Genomic DNA, 17796 nt, shown 5'->3' with positions numbered 1-17796 from the left:
AGTAGTTAGGAGTTAAGGTGAATTGGGTTGTCAGACATCTTCCTTCCATATACTTTGACAGAGTAAGTCATAAAGTTCTTGAAATCTACTTCAGGTCAGTAACATGTGGTCTCAATAGTTACTAAGGGAAACTGACTGAAGATACTGATTGGTACATATATCTGGGTATTGGCAGGATTATCATAACCCATTTTCATTCCCCAAAATTTTTGCAGATCTGACCGTGTGACTAATACAGAAATCCAAAAGAAGGCTCTCAAGGCTCTTATGGAAATAAGAGCTTTGCTGGCACCTGAAAAGGTGTATAGAAGACTGGTCATCTGTGGTGTAGCTAATGATAATGTAGCCCAGTACCAAGTTGAGAATGATGCCCTGGAAGTGATGTCATGCCCGGGCTTTTAAAAAGGTGAAACAGGAAAATACAACCCCCCCCCCCCCGCAGCTCACCGCCCACTTGCTCTGCTGCCTCCCCCCAGGCTTCCCTCATGTTAACACCTTATTAGTTCCCTGCTGTATCATAACACCTAATTGGCTCTCAGAACAATCAGTTCTGAATTAAGAAAATCCAGTTTTTGTTACATAATGCAGTTGTGTTTTTATTATCTGATTATTTGGCTATAGCTTTTTATAGAATAGAGATATTTTTATGCAGTTTGTTTCATTGCCTAATGCCTTATGCATTAAATTCTTCATCGAATGGTATATAACATGATGGTATTATTCAAAAAATACCACGGTTTTCACAATTTTGGCTACTAGTGTCAAGCTCAGGTTGTTGCCCCCCTAAATCTGGTTGCCCTGTGCAATCCCCCTGCACCCTCTTAGCTATGTCACTGGTGGTCAGTTTCTTCTGGTTTCTCTTGTAGTCAGAGGAATCCTCTGCTTAGGGCTGAAAATGGTCATCATAACCATAACAAATAAAATACTTTGCTATATATTTGCTAACTCCCATTTCTAAGAATTATAGAGGCAGGAGGTCTGGCTCAGTTGGTAGAGCTGCCGCCTTGTATGCCTGAAGATCTGAGGCTGCCAGTTCGAAACAACCAGAAGTACCCAAGAACTGAGGACACACTGATATACTGATGAGCTGACCCTCGGTGGCAGAGAGGAGTTGCCGTCAAGTGGAGCGTGGGAGGCAAAGGGCCAGAGAGAGGCCAGACCAGGAAGGAATCCAGCTGGAACGAGGAGTTCTATGAAAGACTAGATCAATTCAATTGTAAAAATCCCTACGGGGGTTTAGAACAGCCTGCCTATGTAAATTGCCTTGGATTAAAGTCTGAGGAGAAATCTGATGAAAGGCGGTATATAAATACCTGTATAAATAAATAAAATATAGTGGTTTTAGAAATGTACAAAGAGCAGAAGGTTTCTTACAATATTATTTTTAAGTTGTTCTCTGTAGTTACTGAGCGCTCTCTCTCTCTCTCTCTCTCTCTCTCTCTCTCTCTCTCTCTGCAGGCAAAAAGTAAATGCAACTGTGAAGGCTCAAGTGTATCAATTTAGATGCCTGATTTTAGGGCTCTGTGTTTCAAACAGTAGTCATAAAAAGAAATAAGTCACCAAATAAAACAGATAACTGATCACTAAGCCAGTGTACTCACTTGTTTTTGCACTAACAATTCTCCTTGTCAAGACATTTTAAGGACAATATTTGTGGCAAGCAGTTAACAAGATCCCCTCTGTGCCAGCTAGAATGTTTCGAAGTACTCCATAAATGTAGCTAGGAACCATAACGAACGAGACATCAAACAGTCGATTGCACCTCTTTTCAAGATCACTTTGCCAACCAAAATAATAAAAATTGCTTTACCGAGCAGTGGCGTTTGAGACAGGATCTTCATATCCATCTCTCTTAGCCCTGCAAGATGATCAAAACTACGGACTGCCAGCTCTATACACAAGTTAACTGCCCGTGGGCTACTTTTTCCCAGCTACTGATGGCCACAGAACTACCAGCTCCTGCTGCTCCACCAGAAGAACTCTTATTATCATTGTACTCTGGAGTGCACAGCCAGGCTCTTACTTGGCTGTGCTCTGCAAGCAGCACTGCAGGGACAGCACTTATGCTTAGAAGCTCAGCACTAATAGACTTCTGCTGCAGCTGCCAATCTGGTTCAAAGACAGATGCAGAAGAAGAGTCAGAGAAAGATATAAACAAAAGGGAGCAACGCCAAAAAGCTTACGGTACTGGAAGTAGGGGAAGACGGCAGAAGGAAAAGACGAGCAAGGAGGGACGGGCAAACAAGGAAAAGGCTTTGCTTCTCTGCACCAATTTTCTGCCATTTAGGAAAGACAAAAACAGCAGTTGAAAAAGTTTTGCAAAGAGATAAGCCACAGACAGCTGAAGCATAATGCTCCACAAAGTTATGCTTGAGGAATGTGTCACTTATGGCACGTTTGGATCCATTTCACATGTATTATCTGGATGCAATCCTTACAACAAGCTGTAGTGCAGTGGAGGCTGAAAGGGAGTGGATTCCCTGAGGCCACTTAGGGCCATATCCTATCCAATTTTCCAGCGCGGGTGCAGCCATACCAATGAGGCCCGCACTGCATCCTGCAGTAGGGGAACAGTCACGGAGGCCTCCCATAGGTAAGGGAACATTTGTTCTCTTCCCTCAGGACTGCATTGCGGTTGTACCAGCACTGGAAAGTTGGATAGCATTGGGCCCTTAATGAGTTCACAGCAGAGGGGAGATGGTCATCAGGGAAGTTCTAATCCAGAGCTCACCCTCTTAGAGCGCAATCCTAACCAACTTTCCAGCACTGGCATAGCTGTCCCAGTGAGGCATGCGCTGCATCCTGCAGTTGGGGGACAATCACAGAGGCCTCCTCAAGGTAAGGCAAAGTTTGTTCCCTTCCCTTGGAGTTGCATTGCCTTTACGTTGGTGCTGGAAAGGATTGCGCCCTGAGCTGCTGCACTACAGCAGCTCTCTGCAAGTTTAAAGGGTATAAGGCAAAATTAAAGCCTACATTTAAAAAGACAAATCTGTCTCCACTTTTGCTTTCCTCCAGAGCTGAGTTATCAATATATTGATATAACTTACCTCTAAAGAGCCCAAGCTGACATCCATAATCAAGATATACAACAACAGATAATAAAGCAACCAAATGTGGTAGATAAAAAATCATCTCAGTCAGCTATGCCCAGGGTCTGCTGAAACAACAGAGTCTTCAAGTGGCACCTAAATGCCATTAAAGGGGGAGGTGCACACAGATCTGGGGCAGGCAGTTCAACATCCTGGGTGCCACTGAACAATACCCTGTAGATATGTATAGTAGGTCCTCCCCCCCACAAAAAAAGTCCGAGCAGACAGGGAGGTTCATGTTGAAGAACCAAGATCCCTCCTAATTCTGTGGCTATCAGATTTGATTTTGCTATCTAATCAGGGTACATATGCAGCAAGATACAATCTATGGCCAAAAACAATACTGCAAGTGAGGACAGGCATCCCAATCCTACCCTGTGCTGGTGCAATGGCATTGAGTGGCCACTGCCATATCCAGAGAAGAGGCAGGAGGTCTCTTCGGGGTAAGAGAACATTTGTTCTTTTAGCCTGTGTCAAGCCCCATCCTGCTCAATGGGGCCACTCAGACTGGTTTCAGATATTAAATCATAGTTTAGTGTAAGCATCACATCATGAACCAAGCTTGGGCTTTTGTGCTCCCCTACCCCCGCTTCACATGCAAGGAGAGGTAATTTGCAACATCAGTTCCTGGTTTAAAATACAGGCATTTGCTGTAGTATCTGAACATGGCAGATCCCAGCTTGTATTTAAAGCCAGAACAAATAATTTTGGAGAGAAAAAGACAGAAAGACAGAGGGGCTTTTGAAGAAGTGGTTTCCCATTGGTTCGTGGGAAAGGTGGAAACTACTCTGCATGCTTCTCAGTCAAAGGCTTGCATGGCAGCTCTTTATCCTGCCCTTCCCATAGGCCAATGGAAGTTTCCTCTAGCAATCGCATAATAACATGGCTTCATAGGGGACATGGTTTCTGAGCAAGTACTGGCAACCTGAGTCCTTCAGCCAACTCACACCACCACTACCATGGATTACTGGGGCAGGAGATTTCAGGGACTGACTGAGAGAACTCTTCAATGGGCCTGCACCCCCAGATGGTGCCCATCTGGTCAATCCTAATGTGAGTCATGGTGGAAGCTTCCTGACTCTATATAGCAAACATATTAGTCTGGATTAGTCCAGCAAAAGATCCTGCCTTGTTTAAGGAGATTTGTAGGCATCAGAAGAAACAGCATGTGTGTGTAGTGGAAGGAAGTTCAGAAAAGTTGGCTAGGCCCCAACTTTATCAATATCTTGGTCCAATAACAGGTAAGTACAGTATTTGCACAACTACTTCTGCCTATCCAAGCAGCTGCCAAACATCATGAGGTTTCTACATCTTTGCTCTCTGGTCTTTCCCTGTCTGTTCTAAAAGCCAAAGTTGCATGGCTAATTCCCCATGCATCATGCTAAATTCTACCAGATACTTTTACATTCAAGTGCATTAAAAGGCTTGAATGCCACTGAGAGAGAAGGATTCCTTGGTGATGAAACTGAGAAAAGCCAGAGTACCACAAATTTTGAAGTCAGCTAAGGATCTTGTGGGTGTGACATTGCAGGCAATTACATTTGATCACTGTATCAGACATAACTGCTGAATTTATTCAAATTTGCTGTAGAAATTGTTCTAGAGTACTTCAGAATACGAAGGGCCCTGATTAAAGTGTCTACAATATGCAGGAAGAGAATCTAGTCCAAAGAGAGTTGTGCATGATTAGAAAGTGTCAAGCAGCAGAAAAACAACAACAAATTAAAGAAACGAACCGTCTCAGAAAATACTACTTCTGAGTTCCAAAGTCTTCCAGAAGTCAGTAACCAACAGCAAGTTTTGAATTAGAGAGAGAGAGAAATTAATTATAAAAAGTAAAAACAGTAAAGGGGGGAGTTAGGTCAATTAGATCAAAATCAATTCAGGGACAAATGATGATGTTCAAGTTTTAATTATTTTTGAAGTAGATCTTTGCAATTGTTCATATACACAGAAAGTTATTTCCGAAGAAGTGTAAAAAGTAGCAAAATGTTGGCAACTATGTAAATTGCTTTGTGAACTTCTCATTGAAAAGAGGTACAAAAATTTTTAATAGTATTTTTAGCAATAAGCTCATATCACCATTATTACTCTGTTGTTTTTTATACCTAAAACAATAGCTACTACCTGAACCAGTCCTAAAGACCTTAAAACTGGATTCTCATCAGATTGTACCAATCCTGCCCCACTCCTCCCCAACATCCAATAATGTTGAAAGCTACTGCTCTAGACAGTACCAACTGCAGCCAGTCATTCTTTGATTCTTTGATCAAAGTCAGTCTTTGATGAGATCCTCATCAAAGATAGGATCTCAAAACACATAGACGAACAGGCCTTGCTGAGGGAGAGTCAGCATGGCTTCTGTAAGGGTAAGTCTTGCCTCACGAATCTTATAGAATTCTTTGAAAAGGTCAACAGGCATGTGGATGCGGGAGAACCCGTGGACATTATATATCTGGACTTTCAGAAGGCGTTTGACACGGTCCCTCACCAAAGGCTACTGAAAAAACTCCACAGTCAGGGAATTAGAGGACAGGTCCTCTCGTGGATTGAGAACTGGTTGGAGGCCAGGAAGCAGAGAGTGGGTGTCAATGGGCAATTTTCACAATGGAGAGAGGTGAAAAGCGGTGTGCCCCAAGGATCTGTCCTGGGACCGGTGTTTTTCAACCTCTTCATAAATGACCTGGAGACAGGGTTGAGCAGTGAAGTGGCTAAGTTTGCAGACGACACCAAACTTTTCCGAGTGGTAAAGACCAGAAGTGATTGTGAGGAGCTCCAGAAGGATCTCTCCAGACTGGCAGAATGGGCAGCAAAATGGCAGATGCGCTTCAATGTCGGTAAGTGTAAAGTCATGCACATTGGGGCAAAAAAATCAAAACTTTAGATATAGGCTGATGGGTTCTGAGCTGTCTGTGACAGATCAGGAGAGAGATCTTGGGGTGGTGGTGGACAGGTCGATGAAAGTGTCAACCCAATGTGCGGTGGCAGTGAAGAAGGCCAATTCTATGCTTGGGATCATTAGGAAGGGTATTGAGAACAAAACGGTTAGTATTATAATGCCGTTGTACAAATCGATGGTAAGGCCACACCTGGAGTATTGTGTCCAGTTCTGGTCGCCGCATCTCAAAAAAGACATAGTGGAAATGGAAAAGGTGCAAAAGAGAGCGACTAAGATGATTACGGGGCTGGGACACCTTCCTTATGAGGAAAGGCTACGGCGTTTGGGCCTCTTCAGCCTAGAAAAGAGACGCTTGAGGGGGGACATGATTGAGACATACAAAATTATGCAGGGGATGGACAGAGTGGATAGGGAGATGCTCTTTACACTCTCACATAATACCAGAACCAGGGGACATCCACTAAAATTTAGTGTTGGGCGGGTTAGGACAGACAAAAGAAAATATTTCTTTACTCAGCGCGTGGTCGGTCTGTGGAACTCCTTGCCACAGGATGTGGTGCTGGCGTCTAGCCTAGACGCCTTTAAAAGGGGATTGGACGTGTTTCTGGAGGAAAAATCCATTATCGGGTACAAGCCATGATGTGTCTGCGCAACCTCCTGATTTTAGGAATGGGTTAAGTCAGAATGCCAGATGTAAGTGAGAGCACCAGGATGAGGTCTCTTGTTATCTGGTGTGCTCCCTGGGGCATTTGGTGGGCCGCTGTGAGATACAGGAAGCTGGACTAGATGGGCCTATGGCCTGATCCAGTGGGGCTGTTCTTATGTTCTTATGTTCTTATATTCACTGGCATATGTTACTCATCATAAAGGCCCTTAATAGCTGCTCCTCTAGTACACACCCTGGATACTAACATAAGAACAGCCCCGCTGGATCAGGCCATAGGCCCATCTAGTCCAGCTTCCTGTATCTCACAGTGGCCCACCAAATGCCCCAGGGAGCACACAAGCCAATAAGAGACCTGCATCCTGGTGCCCTCCCTTTCATCTGGCATTCTAACATAGCCCATTTCTAAAATCATGAGGTTGCACATACACATCACAGCTTGTAAGTAACCCGTGATGGATTTTTCCTCCAGAAATTTGTCCAATCCCCTTGAAGACATCTAGGCCAGATGCCATCACCACACCCTGTGGCAAGGAGTTCCACAGACCAACCACACACTGAGTAAAAAATGTTTTCTTTTGTCTGTCCTAACTCTCCCAACACTCAATTTTAGTGGATGTCTCCTGGTTCTGGTGTTGTGTGAGAGAGAAAAGAGCATCTCTCTATCCACTCTATCCATAATTTTGTATGTCTCAATCATGTCCCCCCTGAGGCGCCTCTTTTCTAGGCTGAAGTGGCCCAAACACTGTGGTCTTTCCTCATAAGGAAGGTGCCCCAGCCCAGTAATCATTCACCTTTTCCATTTCCACTATGTCCTTTCTGATGCTAAACATGTCATGCAGATCAGCAGCACAACTGATTTTCATGGACTTGCAGGCAGAATACCATCAGTGGTCTTTAAGACGGATAGGTCAGGTACATTAAAAATCCTGAGATTCTGATGCAGGGGGCTGGTGATGATAGAAGATGCAAGCCTGATGATGTCACAAAACTGCCAAGCCTGGAAGTATGCAGATATATCAGGTACTGGGGTAAAACCACAGTAAAGGGATGGAGCAGGCCCCAATAATAAAGATATAGCAATAAAAAGGAGGACCCCAAAAGCAACCCCCAAATGGTCTGACATTAACCTTTGCACAATAAGCTGGAGGAACAGGGTCATTTATGGCACACTGACAAACTGAGTGCACTCTCTCACCTGCTAGTCTCTGTTTCTTCCTGAAATGAGAGCATAGCATACCCTATAGCAGAGTTATTCAAACTGTGCGGCACAGCTCTTTAGGGAGGTGCCAGGAACTCAAAGGGGAGGCGCGGGATGTCCTCTCGCAGCGATACAGTCACACCCCTGGGCAGAATATGAGCCCGTCTTCTGCCCGTAGTCTGTGCTTTTTTTTAAAGCAGAAGAAAGGGGAATTGCTCAGCTGCGAAAGTGGCTGCTGCCGCCCTGCCCTCTTCCGAGCATGCTCAGCTTGCAGTCCTTAACCCTGGCTAATCCTTGTCTGGTTGGTTCCTAGTTCCCATCCTGGGATCGCTTCTCATCAAAGTGAAATCTCTCTTTTCAACCCCCTCCCTCTTCCACTCCCCCCTTTCGATCTCCAAACCTTCCCGCTTTCCTCCCCCTCCCCAAATAAAACACTTCCTATTTTACCAGTCACCAGGAGTCTTAAAGTTGCTTCCATGCAGTTGGCAAAGGGGGAGGGGAGAGACAAGCACACACTTTACTTGGCCAGGAGCAGAAAAAGGGGACTGTTTTTAAAGTGATTTATTAATCTTGTTGTTTGACTGAAGAGGAAGGGCTGTATTTTTAATCTTGTTATTTGAAGGGAATACTTATCAGCCACTGATGAAGCAATTGCCAGCCCAATCCTATCCACACTTTCCTGGAAGTAAGCCCCATTGACTCTAATGGGACTTACTTCTGAGTAGACATGCATAGGCTTGAGCTGTGCATCTCCTAGTATAGGAGACAAATCAGCTTCCAAACCAAACCCTTATCAGCTCTGATATATTTTCATTGTCTATTTTTGTTTTCCCCACCAGCTGCTGGACAAATTTAATTTCATTTAATTAATAAAGGGTTCAATCCTATCCAAGGAGAATGGGAGAAATGACTAGTTGGACTGGGGTCCACAGGGGTGTGTGTGTGTAATGTTGGTCAGACTGGTTGTTCACAAAGTTCATTTGATAAAACAATTCTACTGGTATGCTTACAAAGTTGAAAAAAATGAGTCCTCCTGGACCAGACAAAATCTACCTACTCCAGCATCCTGTCTCCAACAGTGATCAGCAGCTGATCATTTATAAAGCGTGTATATTGCTGTGTATTAATAATATATCTTTAAGATCTGCACTTAATTAATGATATGATTAACATAGTTAATATTAATATAGTTAATATATATTTAATATTTAATATTATATTATAATAAATATATTATAATATTATATTTAATATAGTTAATATAGTTAATATTTCTGGCCACTTCCTGTTTAATGATGTCACTTCCAGCCCTCAGGAACATGATGGGGAGTCATGGCCAACAGCCATGGGGGTCAAGGGAGCCACTGGTTGGAAACTTTTGAGTACCACTGCCCTATAGTCTGCTAAATTGTCACATGGGACTCTGATGCATCTTTCATTGTATGTGGCTTGGTAAGGTCAGACGAAGCATGTGCTATTTCCGTCTTATCTTTCCATGCATTCAAAACACCCAAGAGTGTAACAAGTCAGGGGACCCTGGTCATGCTCCCACTTCAGTGGGCCCCTAAACTGCCTGAGACCTTGGCAAGTTCCCACCTCTTCCAGATACCCACAGCTGCTATTGACAGAACTAGAACTGTGGCAACTAAACCATGCTGGGCAAAGCTTACAAAGAAAATAAGTATTAAACAGGAATTGGGGAAGAAGATTCCAGGTGTTGTTTTTCTTTTCCACTTATTTTCACGATTAGGTAGCATTCCAATCTGTTTCAGACACAAAGTGGTAAAAATAATCAGCACTGTTTTCAGATGTGCTCTGCGAAAATTAAACTGCGAATAGAACATTCTTTCTAGGGGGAAAGAATGTGAACACCATTCGTGCCCATAATTCTTTAAATAATCCAAAAGGGCAGATCATCCACATGCCAATCACAAACAAATCCTTCCAAAGCATGCCCACCATTTTAAACAGGAGAAATCCATATTCAGCAGAACCTCAAGGTAGCTGCCTTTATGAGGATGGAAAATTGCTTACTGCACCTGCCAGAAAGGAATCAAGAGCAACCTCATTATCTTTTGCAAGAACCCACAGGCATTTCAATAAAACCTCACGATCAGCCTGGTGAATGGCTACTAAAATATCTAATAAAATCAGTATGGATAGTTGACCTCCGCCCACTGCCAGAAGGAGAGCATTAAACAAAGTTAGGAAAGAATTCAATATCTATAATGCAATTACAATGGAATGAACCTACAGCTGTACCATCTCCACTGAGGGCCATACCGACACAGCAGGGTTGCGGCTTTGCAGGCAAGGAAACATGTTGTTCAAGCACAAAGGTGGCCGCATAGTGCTCAAGGCCCATGACACAAACAGACAATGTGAAAACAGCACAGGTGGTTTCTAGAACAGCTTCTGCCGCTTTTTTAAGGAATGGGTGAGCACAGTTATATTGGAAGAGGCATGCAAATATCATACAGAGAGAATCACACAGGCGGTTACTTCTGGTCTAAGGCATATATATTGGATACTACTCCAAAAGCTCATTACAGAAACATACGATGTCACTAGGAGAGACGCAGGGGCATTATAGTGGCTAAGACAATGACAGTCCAAACCTAACCAACTTTCCAGCACTGATGCAGCCGTGCCAACAGGGTGCGTGCAGCACTCTGTGGCCGGGAGCAGTTACGGAGGCCTATGCTTGTTCCCTTACCTTGGGGTTGCATTGCAGTTGCATCACTGCTGCAAAATTAGTTAGGATTGGGCTGTCAGTTGTGGATCAGATCGTCCATGGTTCAAATCTCATCTTTGCCATGAACTTACTTGGTGGCCTTAGGCAAGTTTCCTTATTTGCAATATGGGAATCATAATCAATGCCAGGTTGCTGGGTATGTAGGACAAAGGCCTGTACTAGGCATGTGAGCTAGACCTACAATAACTGCTGGAGTGGGTAAATGTAATCATCCCCATCACAAGGGGGAGCAGTTACATATTTAGTTTCTAGTTTAAATACTTGTGGATTGCTCTCTCCTACTATGATTAACTTTTCATTAGCTTCTACTTTTTCCTGTTCTGTTGTTCTGCCAGAGTTACAAGTTCTTATGTTGCTGCAGTAAAATTCTTAACAAAACACGTCTTTGCTGTGTGTGGGACTGACTGATTCACTCCGCTCTGCTAACACGACAACCCCTACCTGTCCTCTGATGGTAGATTAGATACTGCCACTGCCACTGCCACTGAGAGGGTTCAATGGTTGGCCCAGCCTGGGGGGGGGCAGTCTTTCCTGGGCGAAGGCCCTTGGGCAGTGCTTGACCTGGATGACCCCTGAACCCCTGAAAGTAATACTCACTTTTCCCAAATGTATTATAAGCACATTCCAAAAGTGCTTCACAAATACAAAGTGTCAGTAAGAAGTACACATTTTACCTCTACCACCTCACCTGCATGATGCTGACATACTCAAATAGATAGCCTATGTATATTTAATCAAATGTAAGTCCCAGTATACTTAATAGAGCGCTTACTCCCAAGTAAGTGCATTTAGAGCCATGCCATAAAAAAATTAGGGCCCAATATGATCTGTGGCGCTGGCACTCCGCTGGCACTGCTGACTGGGCTGTTACAAAAAGTGCTGTAAGGTACTTTTGTGCCAAAAGCACTGATGCACCACTAGCGCTGAGCCCAGCATCAGTCAGTGCTGGGCCTCAGCGTCCAAAGATGGCCACCAAGTGCTCCTGGTGGTAAGGATAGCCACTGGCCGGCAGCAGGGCTTTTTGGGGCAGGGGAAGGGTGGGAAGGGGGCAGAACTGAGTGGGGGGAAGGAAGGGGTAGGGACGGAGGTGGAGATGGAAGCAGCTCCTGGACAGGAAGCCAAACATGGGTCTCTTTGGTTCTGCGCCAGCTCAATAGCTGGCACAGATCCAAGGAGATCCATTGGGATCGCCTGGGTGTTGCACAGAGTAAGAGAATGTTTGTTCCCTTACCCTGAGGAGACCTGGTGCTGCTTCCTTGTCCCATAGGTTACAGCAGTTGCCATTTTGGCGCCGCTGTAGCCATGGGCACTAGGGAACCATGGGATTGGGCCGCCCATGTTCCAAATAGTTCTCAAATAAGCAAGTAAATTGGAATTGCTATTTCTATGCTACTACACTGATTGGAAGTTGAAGAAATGTGATTCTCAAATAAATCAGTCCAAATGTCTTTGGACATGATGCTCTTCTTAGATTAGTTCACACTGCTATTTTGCACCCTTGCTTTCATGAGGCTAGAAGATTTTTATAGTACTGAACACTTGATAAAGGAATCTTAAAGCAATAGGACATCTGTATGCAGTAACTCTGTCAAGTAGAGTCTTCTTATTAGCACATCACCATGCTATATTCTTTTTGTAGCTGCCACTGAGCTCCTACATGAGTGATTCTATTTTGTATTTTACAAAGTAAAAGAGTCAGTTTGCAAGGCATTAAACCCACCCAAGTACTAAACTCATAGTACTTACAAGCTGTTTCAAACCAACACTACATAGCAACTGGGTGCCAAGTTGCTGGGTTTCTTTCAGGCAAACATGAGAGCTGAGGAGCATCCTTGCTTACAAAATAATTATGGGTGCAATCCTATCCAACTTACCAGGGCTTTTACAGCCAGACCAACGGGTATGTGTTGCATTTGGGGGGGGGGGTGCAGTCGCAGAGGCCACCTCAAGATACAGGAACATTTGTCCCCTTACCACAAGGCTGCATTGAGGCTGCATTGGTGCTGGGATAGGATTGGGCCCAAAAGCTGCACGCATTTTATAGAAATTATTTATGTTACAGTGTCATGTGACAGAACATCTGCCTGTTGGACACAGCTTCTTCAATATACCGCAGGTAGCCAATATTAGCTGTATTTTTAGCTCTGTAAACATGAAAATCAAATTGTCTTTTAACAAGAAGCAAGAAGGTTGTCATAGATCACAAAGTTTGAGAGAACAAGTGCATTCAAAGCTGGGTGTATGCTAATACTGTTTTCACAAAAGAAGCTTAAGCCCATTTTGATTTGTCTTCTTGTCTTGGAAGTTATTTATTTCATCTTGTTTTTGTTTTGTATTAATGGGACAAAATCTATTTTGCAAGCTGGCATGTACTGAATTAATGCAAACCCATTATTTACATTTTGAGACGCTTGTCTGCTGTGGCACAGCATATGGGAAAATGTTAACAATTTCGCTGGTGTTGACTAACAAATCAAAACTTTCAGGAGTTTTTTTAGACCCTGACTAATGGAGATAGATGCCTAACACCGCTCCCCCGCTGTTTTGTGTCTCACAGACATAACATCTGTCTTTTTTGCCATTGGAAAAGCAAGATTCATTAATACTGTAGCTTGCAAATGATGTATAGCAGAACATGCGTCCTGTAACACAATCCTTCTAGAAGTACTAATCAGACAGCACACACACACACCCACTGGCATAGGGAAAACATAATCCAGGAGCATGGTCTGTTTACAGTATTTTTATTCTATGTTACTTCAGAGCAAGGTGCTTAAAATGCAGAGATATTGATCCCCAGTAAAGGTACTTGTGCTCTTTCAAGTTAACTTGAAATGCAAAAAGCAGGCACGCCACCCATCCAAGAGAAGCAAAACACTGTTCAACCACTGAGATGGAAAGCCTCAAAAATTTGTCCCAAACTTACCCAGGCAGCAGCGAGGTCTCCCCCAGGAGGAGAGGTTGATCACTAGGTGAAGGTGAGATCTGAAGGACCTTTTCTGCGGGTTCAAGGATGCAAGGGGCTTTCCTCTTAAATCCATGAGGGTGTGCGATGTGCATCTCAAAAACACAGGTCCCCTGGTCTGGGAAGGCATCTTGCCTGTTGTCTCCCCCAGCCTTGCCCTGGCTAGGCCGGCAGCCACTTGTTGCAATGGTAACAGGGGAAGCCAGGATCTGCCTTCCTTCCCCTCTGTCAGCATGAATAATTCACACTCCTTTTTTTTTTTTCCACCTCCTCTCATTAGCATTCCATTCAAGCAACTCAAATGAAGCAATTCATTTCTTTCTTTTGTCCTCAGAAGCTCACTGGATTAATGAGGGTTATCTATGGAGATAAGGCCCGGGCCTGCTTATCCATTTAGCCGGATTGGTTTGAAGCCCTGTCTCTAAATGCAGGCGATCCCCCCCCCCCAGTTGCCCCCATCTCCATTCTGGGGGCTGCCTTTTTCAACCATTTTTCAATCTTACATGCAGCCGGCAGAGAAGATCTATCTGGCTAAAGCAACATGAATCTTTTATCCCTTCAACGTTAATATTTAAGCGACCAGTGTTCTCTGTTTCTGGGCGTTTTAGTGAAAGCTGAATCTAGCACCTAAATTCTGGCCTTATGTTTATTCAGTCTCCTCCTTGCCCATAAGACAGGCTGAAGAAAGAGTTACAATGTAAAGATCAAAAATCCTCCAGTACAGTCGTACTCAATGTTTTAGCTCTGGGACCCCCTTTTTAGAATGACAATTTATTGGGACCCACCAGAAGTGATGTAATTAACATGGAAGTGATGTCATGGGCGAAAATGACATCATCCAGCAGGGAAATTTTTAATACCTACCATTCAACAATATTATGTTAAATTAAGTAAGTATGGGCGCAATCCTAACCAACTTTCCAGCACTGACCAAGCCTCAATGCAGCCCCAAGGTAAAGTAACAAACATGCCCTTACCTTGAGGAAGCCCCCTTGACTGCTTCCCCACTGCAGGATGCAGTGCATGCCACATTGGCACAGCTATGTCAGTGCTGGAAAGTTGGTTAGGATTTGGGCCTAAGTAAATTAAAAGTTTACAGTAAGTAAAAGTTTAAAAATTTATTTAAAATAAAAAACCCTCCTAACCCTCCGAAGCAGTTGCTGATCTGTTTAAAAATTCCCCTAACATCCCAAAGGCTGCAATCCTATCCACACTTACATGGGAGTAAGCCCCACTGACAATCATTGATTAAAAAAAACAAAAACATGCATAGTAAGTAGTCTATTAAAAGTATAGATCTGAAATTTCCTCAAATGCAGCCACTTACCATGGTGGCATCAAGTCTAATATATTAACAATAAAATACTTATTGAAATGAATGGAAACCCACCTGAAATTGGCTTGCAAACCAAGGACTGCAGTGCAGGGGAAGCAGGTGAGGCAGAACTGTCCTGTCATTGTCTGTGGCCCTGCCTGCTTACCTGCCTGCTTATTGCTGCCCTGCCTGCTTACTCCTGAGGAGGTTCTCTTGGGTGTAAGGATAGCCTACTCAGATGTTAGCAGGTGGGGTGGCTGCAGTGCTTTTCCTCAGACTACGATGGGGCTGTTCTGCCTCACCTGCCACCTCTGCACCACACCTCTCTGTTGCAAACCACCTAGTGTGTCCTGACCCATAGTTTGAGAAACATTGTTCTGTCAGGAACTTCTGCATAAGGTCCAGAGAAAAAGGAGCTGGACAGCTGTATTCTGTGTCTCTCTAATAGGCATAGTGCTTATGGGCATTACATTTGCCAACTCTGAATTTCAAAACACCAATTCCTGCATGAATCTTGAGCTAGAACAGAACCAGGGCAGAACTGGGCAGGTTCAGAGCAGGGAAAGGTCAAGGGAAGAGCCGGGAAGAATCTAGCAAGTCAGAGGAGGACTGGAGAAGATCTGGTAGGTCAGAGGTGGTCAGGATCTGGTGGAACAAAGTGGAATCAGAATTCAGCAAGTCTTTGCCTTTCCCAGAAATGAAGCCTTCATGGCCCTAACAGTTTTGAAGGGGATTTTTGGTGAGAAAACGGCATGGAAGTAAAGAACTAACACCCTCCCTAGTTCCACCTTGTTGTCTTGATCTGGATAGCCCCCTCCCCCACTTGGCTGGCTTTTTAAAGTGAAAATAAAACCCAAATATTATGCATTTATTATCACATCATACAGTGATGCCTCGCAAGACGAAATTAATTCGTTCCGCGAGTCGTTTCGTATTGCAAAAATTTCGTCTTGCGAAGCGCGGTTTCCCATAGGAATGCATTGAAATTTAATTGATGCATTCCTATGGGCAAAAAAAGTCAGAACAAAGTCAAATTTGGTTTGCAAAGTGTTTATTAAGTGCTCTTTAAAGGCATACATACTGTACAGAGGATTTCAAAAATTTCAAGCACAAAACTTCAATGCATCCTGGGTATTAACAGTTGTGCGATTTAAAACAAACAAACACAAAATGCAAAAAAATTCGTCTTGCGTATTGATAGGGTTGTCAGGTCAGATGCATCCAGAAACCTGAGATTTCTGAGGTGGGGCCTCACAAGATGGTATCTGGTGACATCACATGATTGCCAACCTTCAAAAAATGGGGGGCGGGAATCTGCTAACAGGGCAGAAGCTAAAGGGAGGGACCCAGAGGCAGTCCCCAAATGACTTGAGAGTAATATTTGGTGCTTATCTGCCTGTGAAAAAAGCAAAAGGCTGGAGAAACTGAATAATTTTGAGCAAAGTGGCAACTTTACATTCTAGTTAATAAAGTAATAACTAGTTGACAACCCTGACTGTGACTGGAAAAAACAAAGGAGAAATCAAGACTTTCAACTTTGTGGAAAGTATCTGATCATTTTTTTTAAATCATAGATGAAAAAATAGCATTAAATAGATGATTAAATAGCATTATTTAATAACTCCAAAAACATATGATCAATGCTTAGAAAATAGAAACAGCCCAATCCCATCCTCATGACATGATGGTGGATCTTGCAACCTGCCATTGTATCATGCAGGCTGCCATTGCTTGAGCTACTGCTGATGGTGTGGAAGCAGGTAAGCCATGTGCAGCAGACCAGCAGACCAGCAGCCGGAGCAAGTGGAGACAGGTCGGGGTGGATCTCAGTGGTGGTAATGTCTGGCCCAGGCCCAAAACCTCCCTCCTCCCTCCCTCCCAGATACCGCTGCCCGAACGGCCCCTCCTGACCAAGGAGTTAAGTCAGATAGAGGTTAAAAGAGAAGATGTTTCAGACCTCATTGATAAATTAAAGATCAATAAGTCACCGGGCACTGATGGCATCCACCCAAGAGTTATTAAGGAATTGAAGAATGAAGTTGCTGATCTCTTGACTAAGGTATGCAACTTGTCCCTCAAAACGGCCATGGTGCCAGAAGATTGGAGGATAGCAAATGTCACGCCTATTTTTAAAAAGGGAAAGAGGGGGGACCCAGGAAACTGTAGGCTGGTCAGCCTAACATCCATACCGGGTAAGATGGTGGAATGCCTCATCAAAGATAGGATCTCAAAACACATAGATGAACAGGCCTTGCTGAGGGAGAATCAGCATGGCTTCTGTAAGGGTAAGTCTTGCCTCACGATCCTTACAGAATTCTTTGAAAAGGTCAACAGGCATGTGGATGTGGGAGAACCCATGGACATTATATATCTGGACTTTCAGAAGGCGTTTGGCACGGTCCCTCACCAAAGGCTACTGAAAAAACTCCACAGTCAGGGAATTAGAGGACAGGTCCTCTCATGGATTGAGAACTGGTTGGAGGCCAGGAAGCAGAGAGTGGGTGTCAATGGGCAATTTTCACAATGGAGAGAGGTGAAAAGCGGTGTGCCCCAAGGATCTGTCCTGGGACCGGTGCTTTTCAACCTCTTCATAAATGACCTGGAGACAGGGTTGAGCAGGGAAGTGGCTAAGTTTGCAGACGACACCAAACTTTTCCGAGTGGTGAAGACCAGAAGTGATTGTGAGGAGCTCCAGAAGAATCTCTCCAGACTGGCAGAATGGGCAGCAAAATGGCAGATGCGCTTCAATGTCAGTAAGTGTAAAGTCATGCACATTGGGGCAAAAAATCAAAACTTTAGATATAGGCTGATGGGTTCTGAGCTGTCTGTGACAGATCAGGAGAGAGATCTTGGGGTGGTGGTGGACAGGTCGATGAAAGTGTCAACCCAATGTGCGGCGGCAGTGAAG

The 17796-nt window shown here is 44.0% G+C and overlaps 1 protein-coding gene across 1 annotated transcript in view; it reads right to left on the bottom strand.

Annotated features, from left to right (window-relative positions):
* The window catches only part of C3H10orf90 (chromosome 3 C10orf90 homolog), a 130875-nt gene extending 117172 nt beyond the window's left edge, over positions 1-13703 (bottom strand). Inside the window, exon 1 of the mRNA XM_066622295.1 lies at positions 13535-13703. Within this exon, the coding sequence (XP_066478392.1) occupies positions 13535-13703 (169 nt within the window). The remainder of the gene's footprint in view (positions 1-13534) is intronic.
* Between the last annotated feature and the right edge of the window lie 4093 nt (positions 13704-17796).

Source organism: Tiliqua scincoides, chromosome 3 (genome assembly GCF_035046505.1).
Source record: "Tiliqua scincoides isolate rTilSci1 chromosome 3, rTilSci1.hap2, whole genome shotgun sequence".
NCBI lineage: Eukaryota > Metazoa > Chordata > Lepidosauria > Squamata > Scincidae > Tiliqua > Tiliqua scincoides.
The sequence above is the reverse complement of the archived record's forward strand: the minus strand, read 5'-3'. Positions and strand labels throughout refer to the sequence as shown.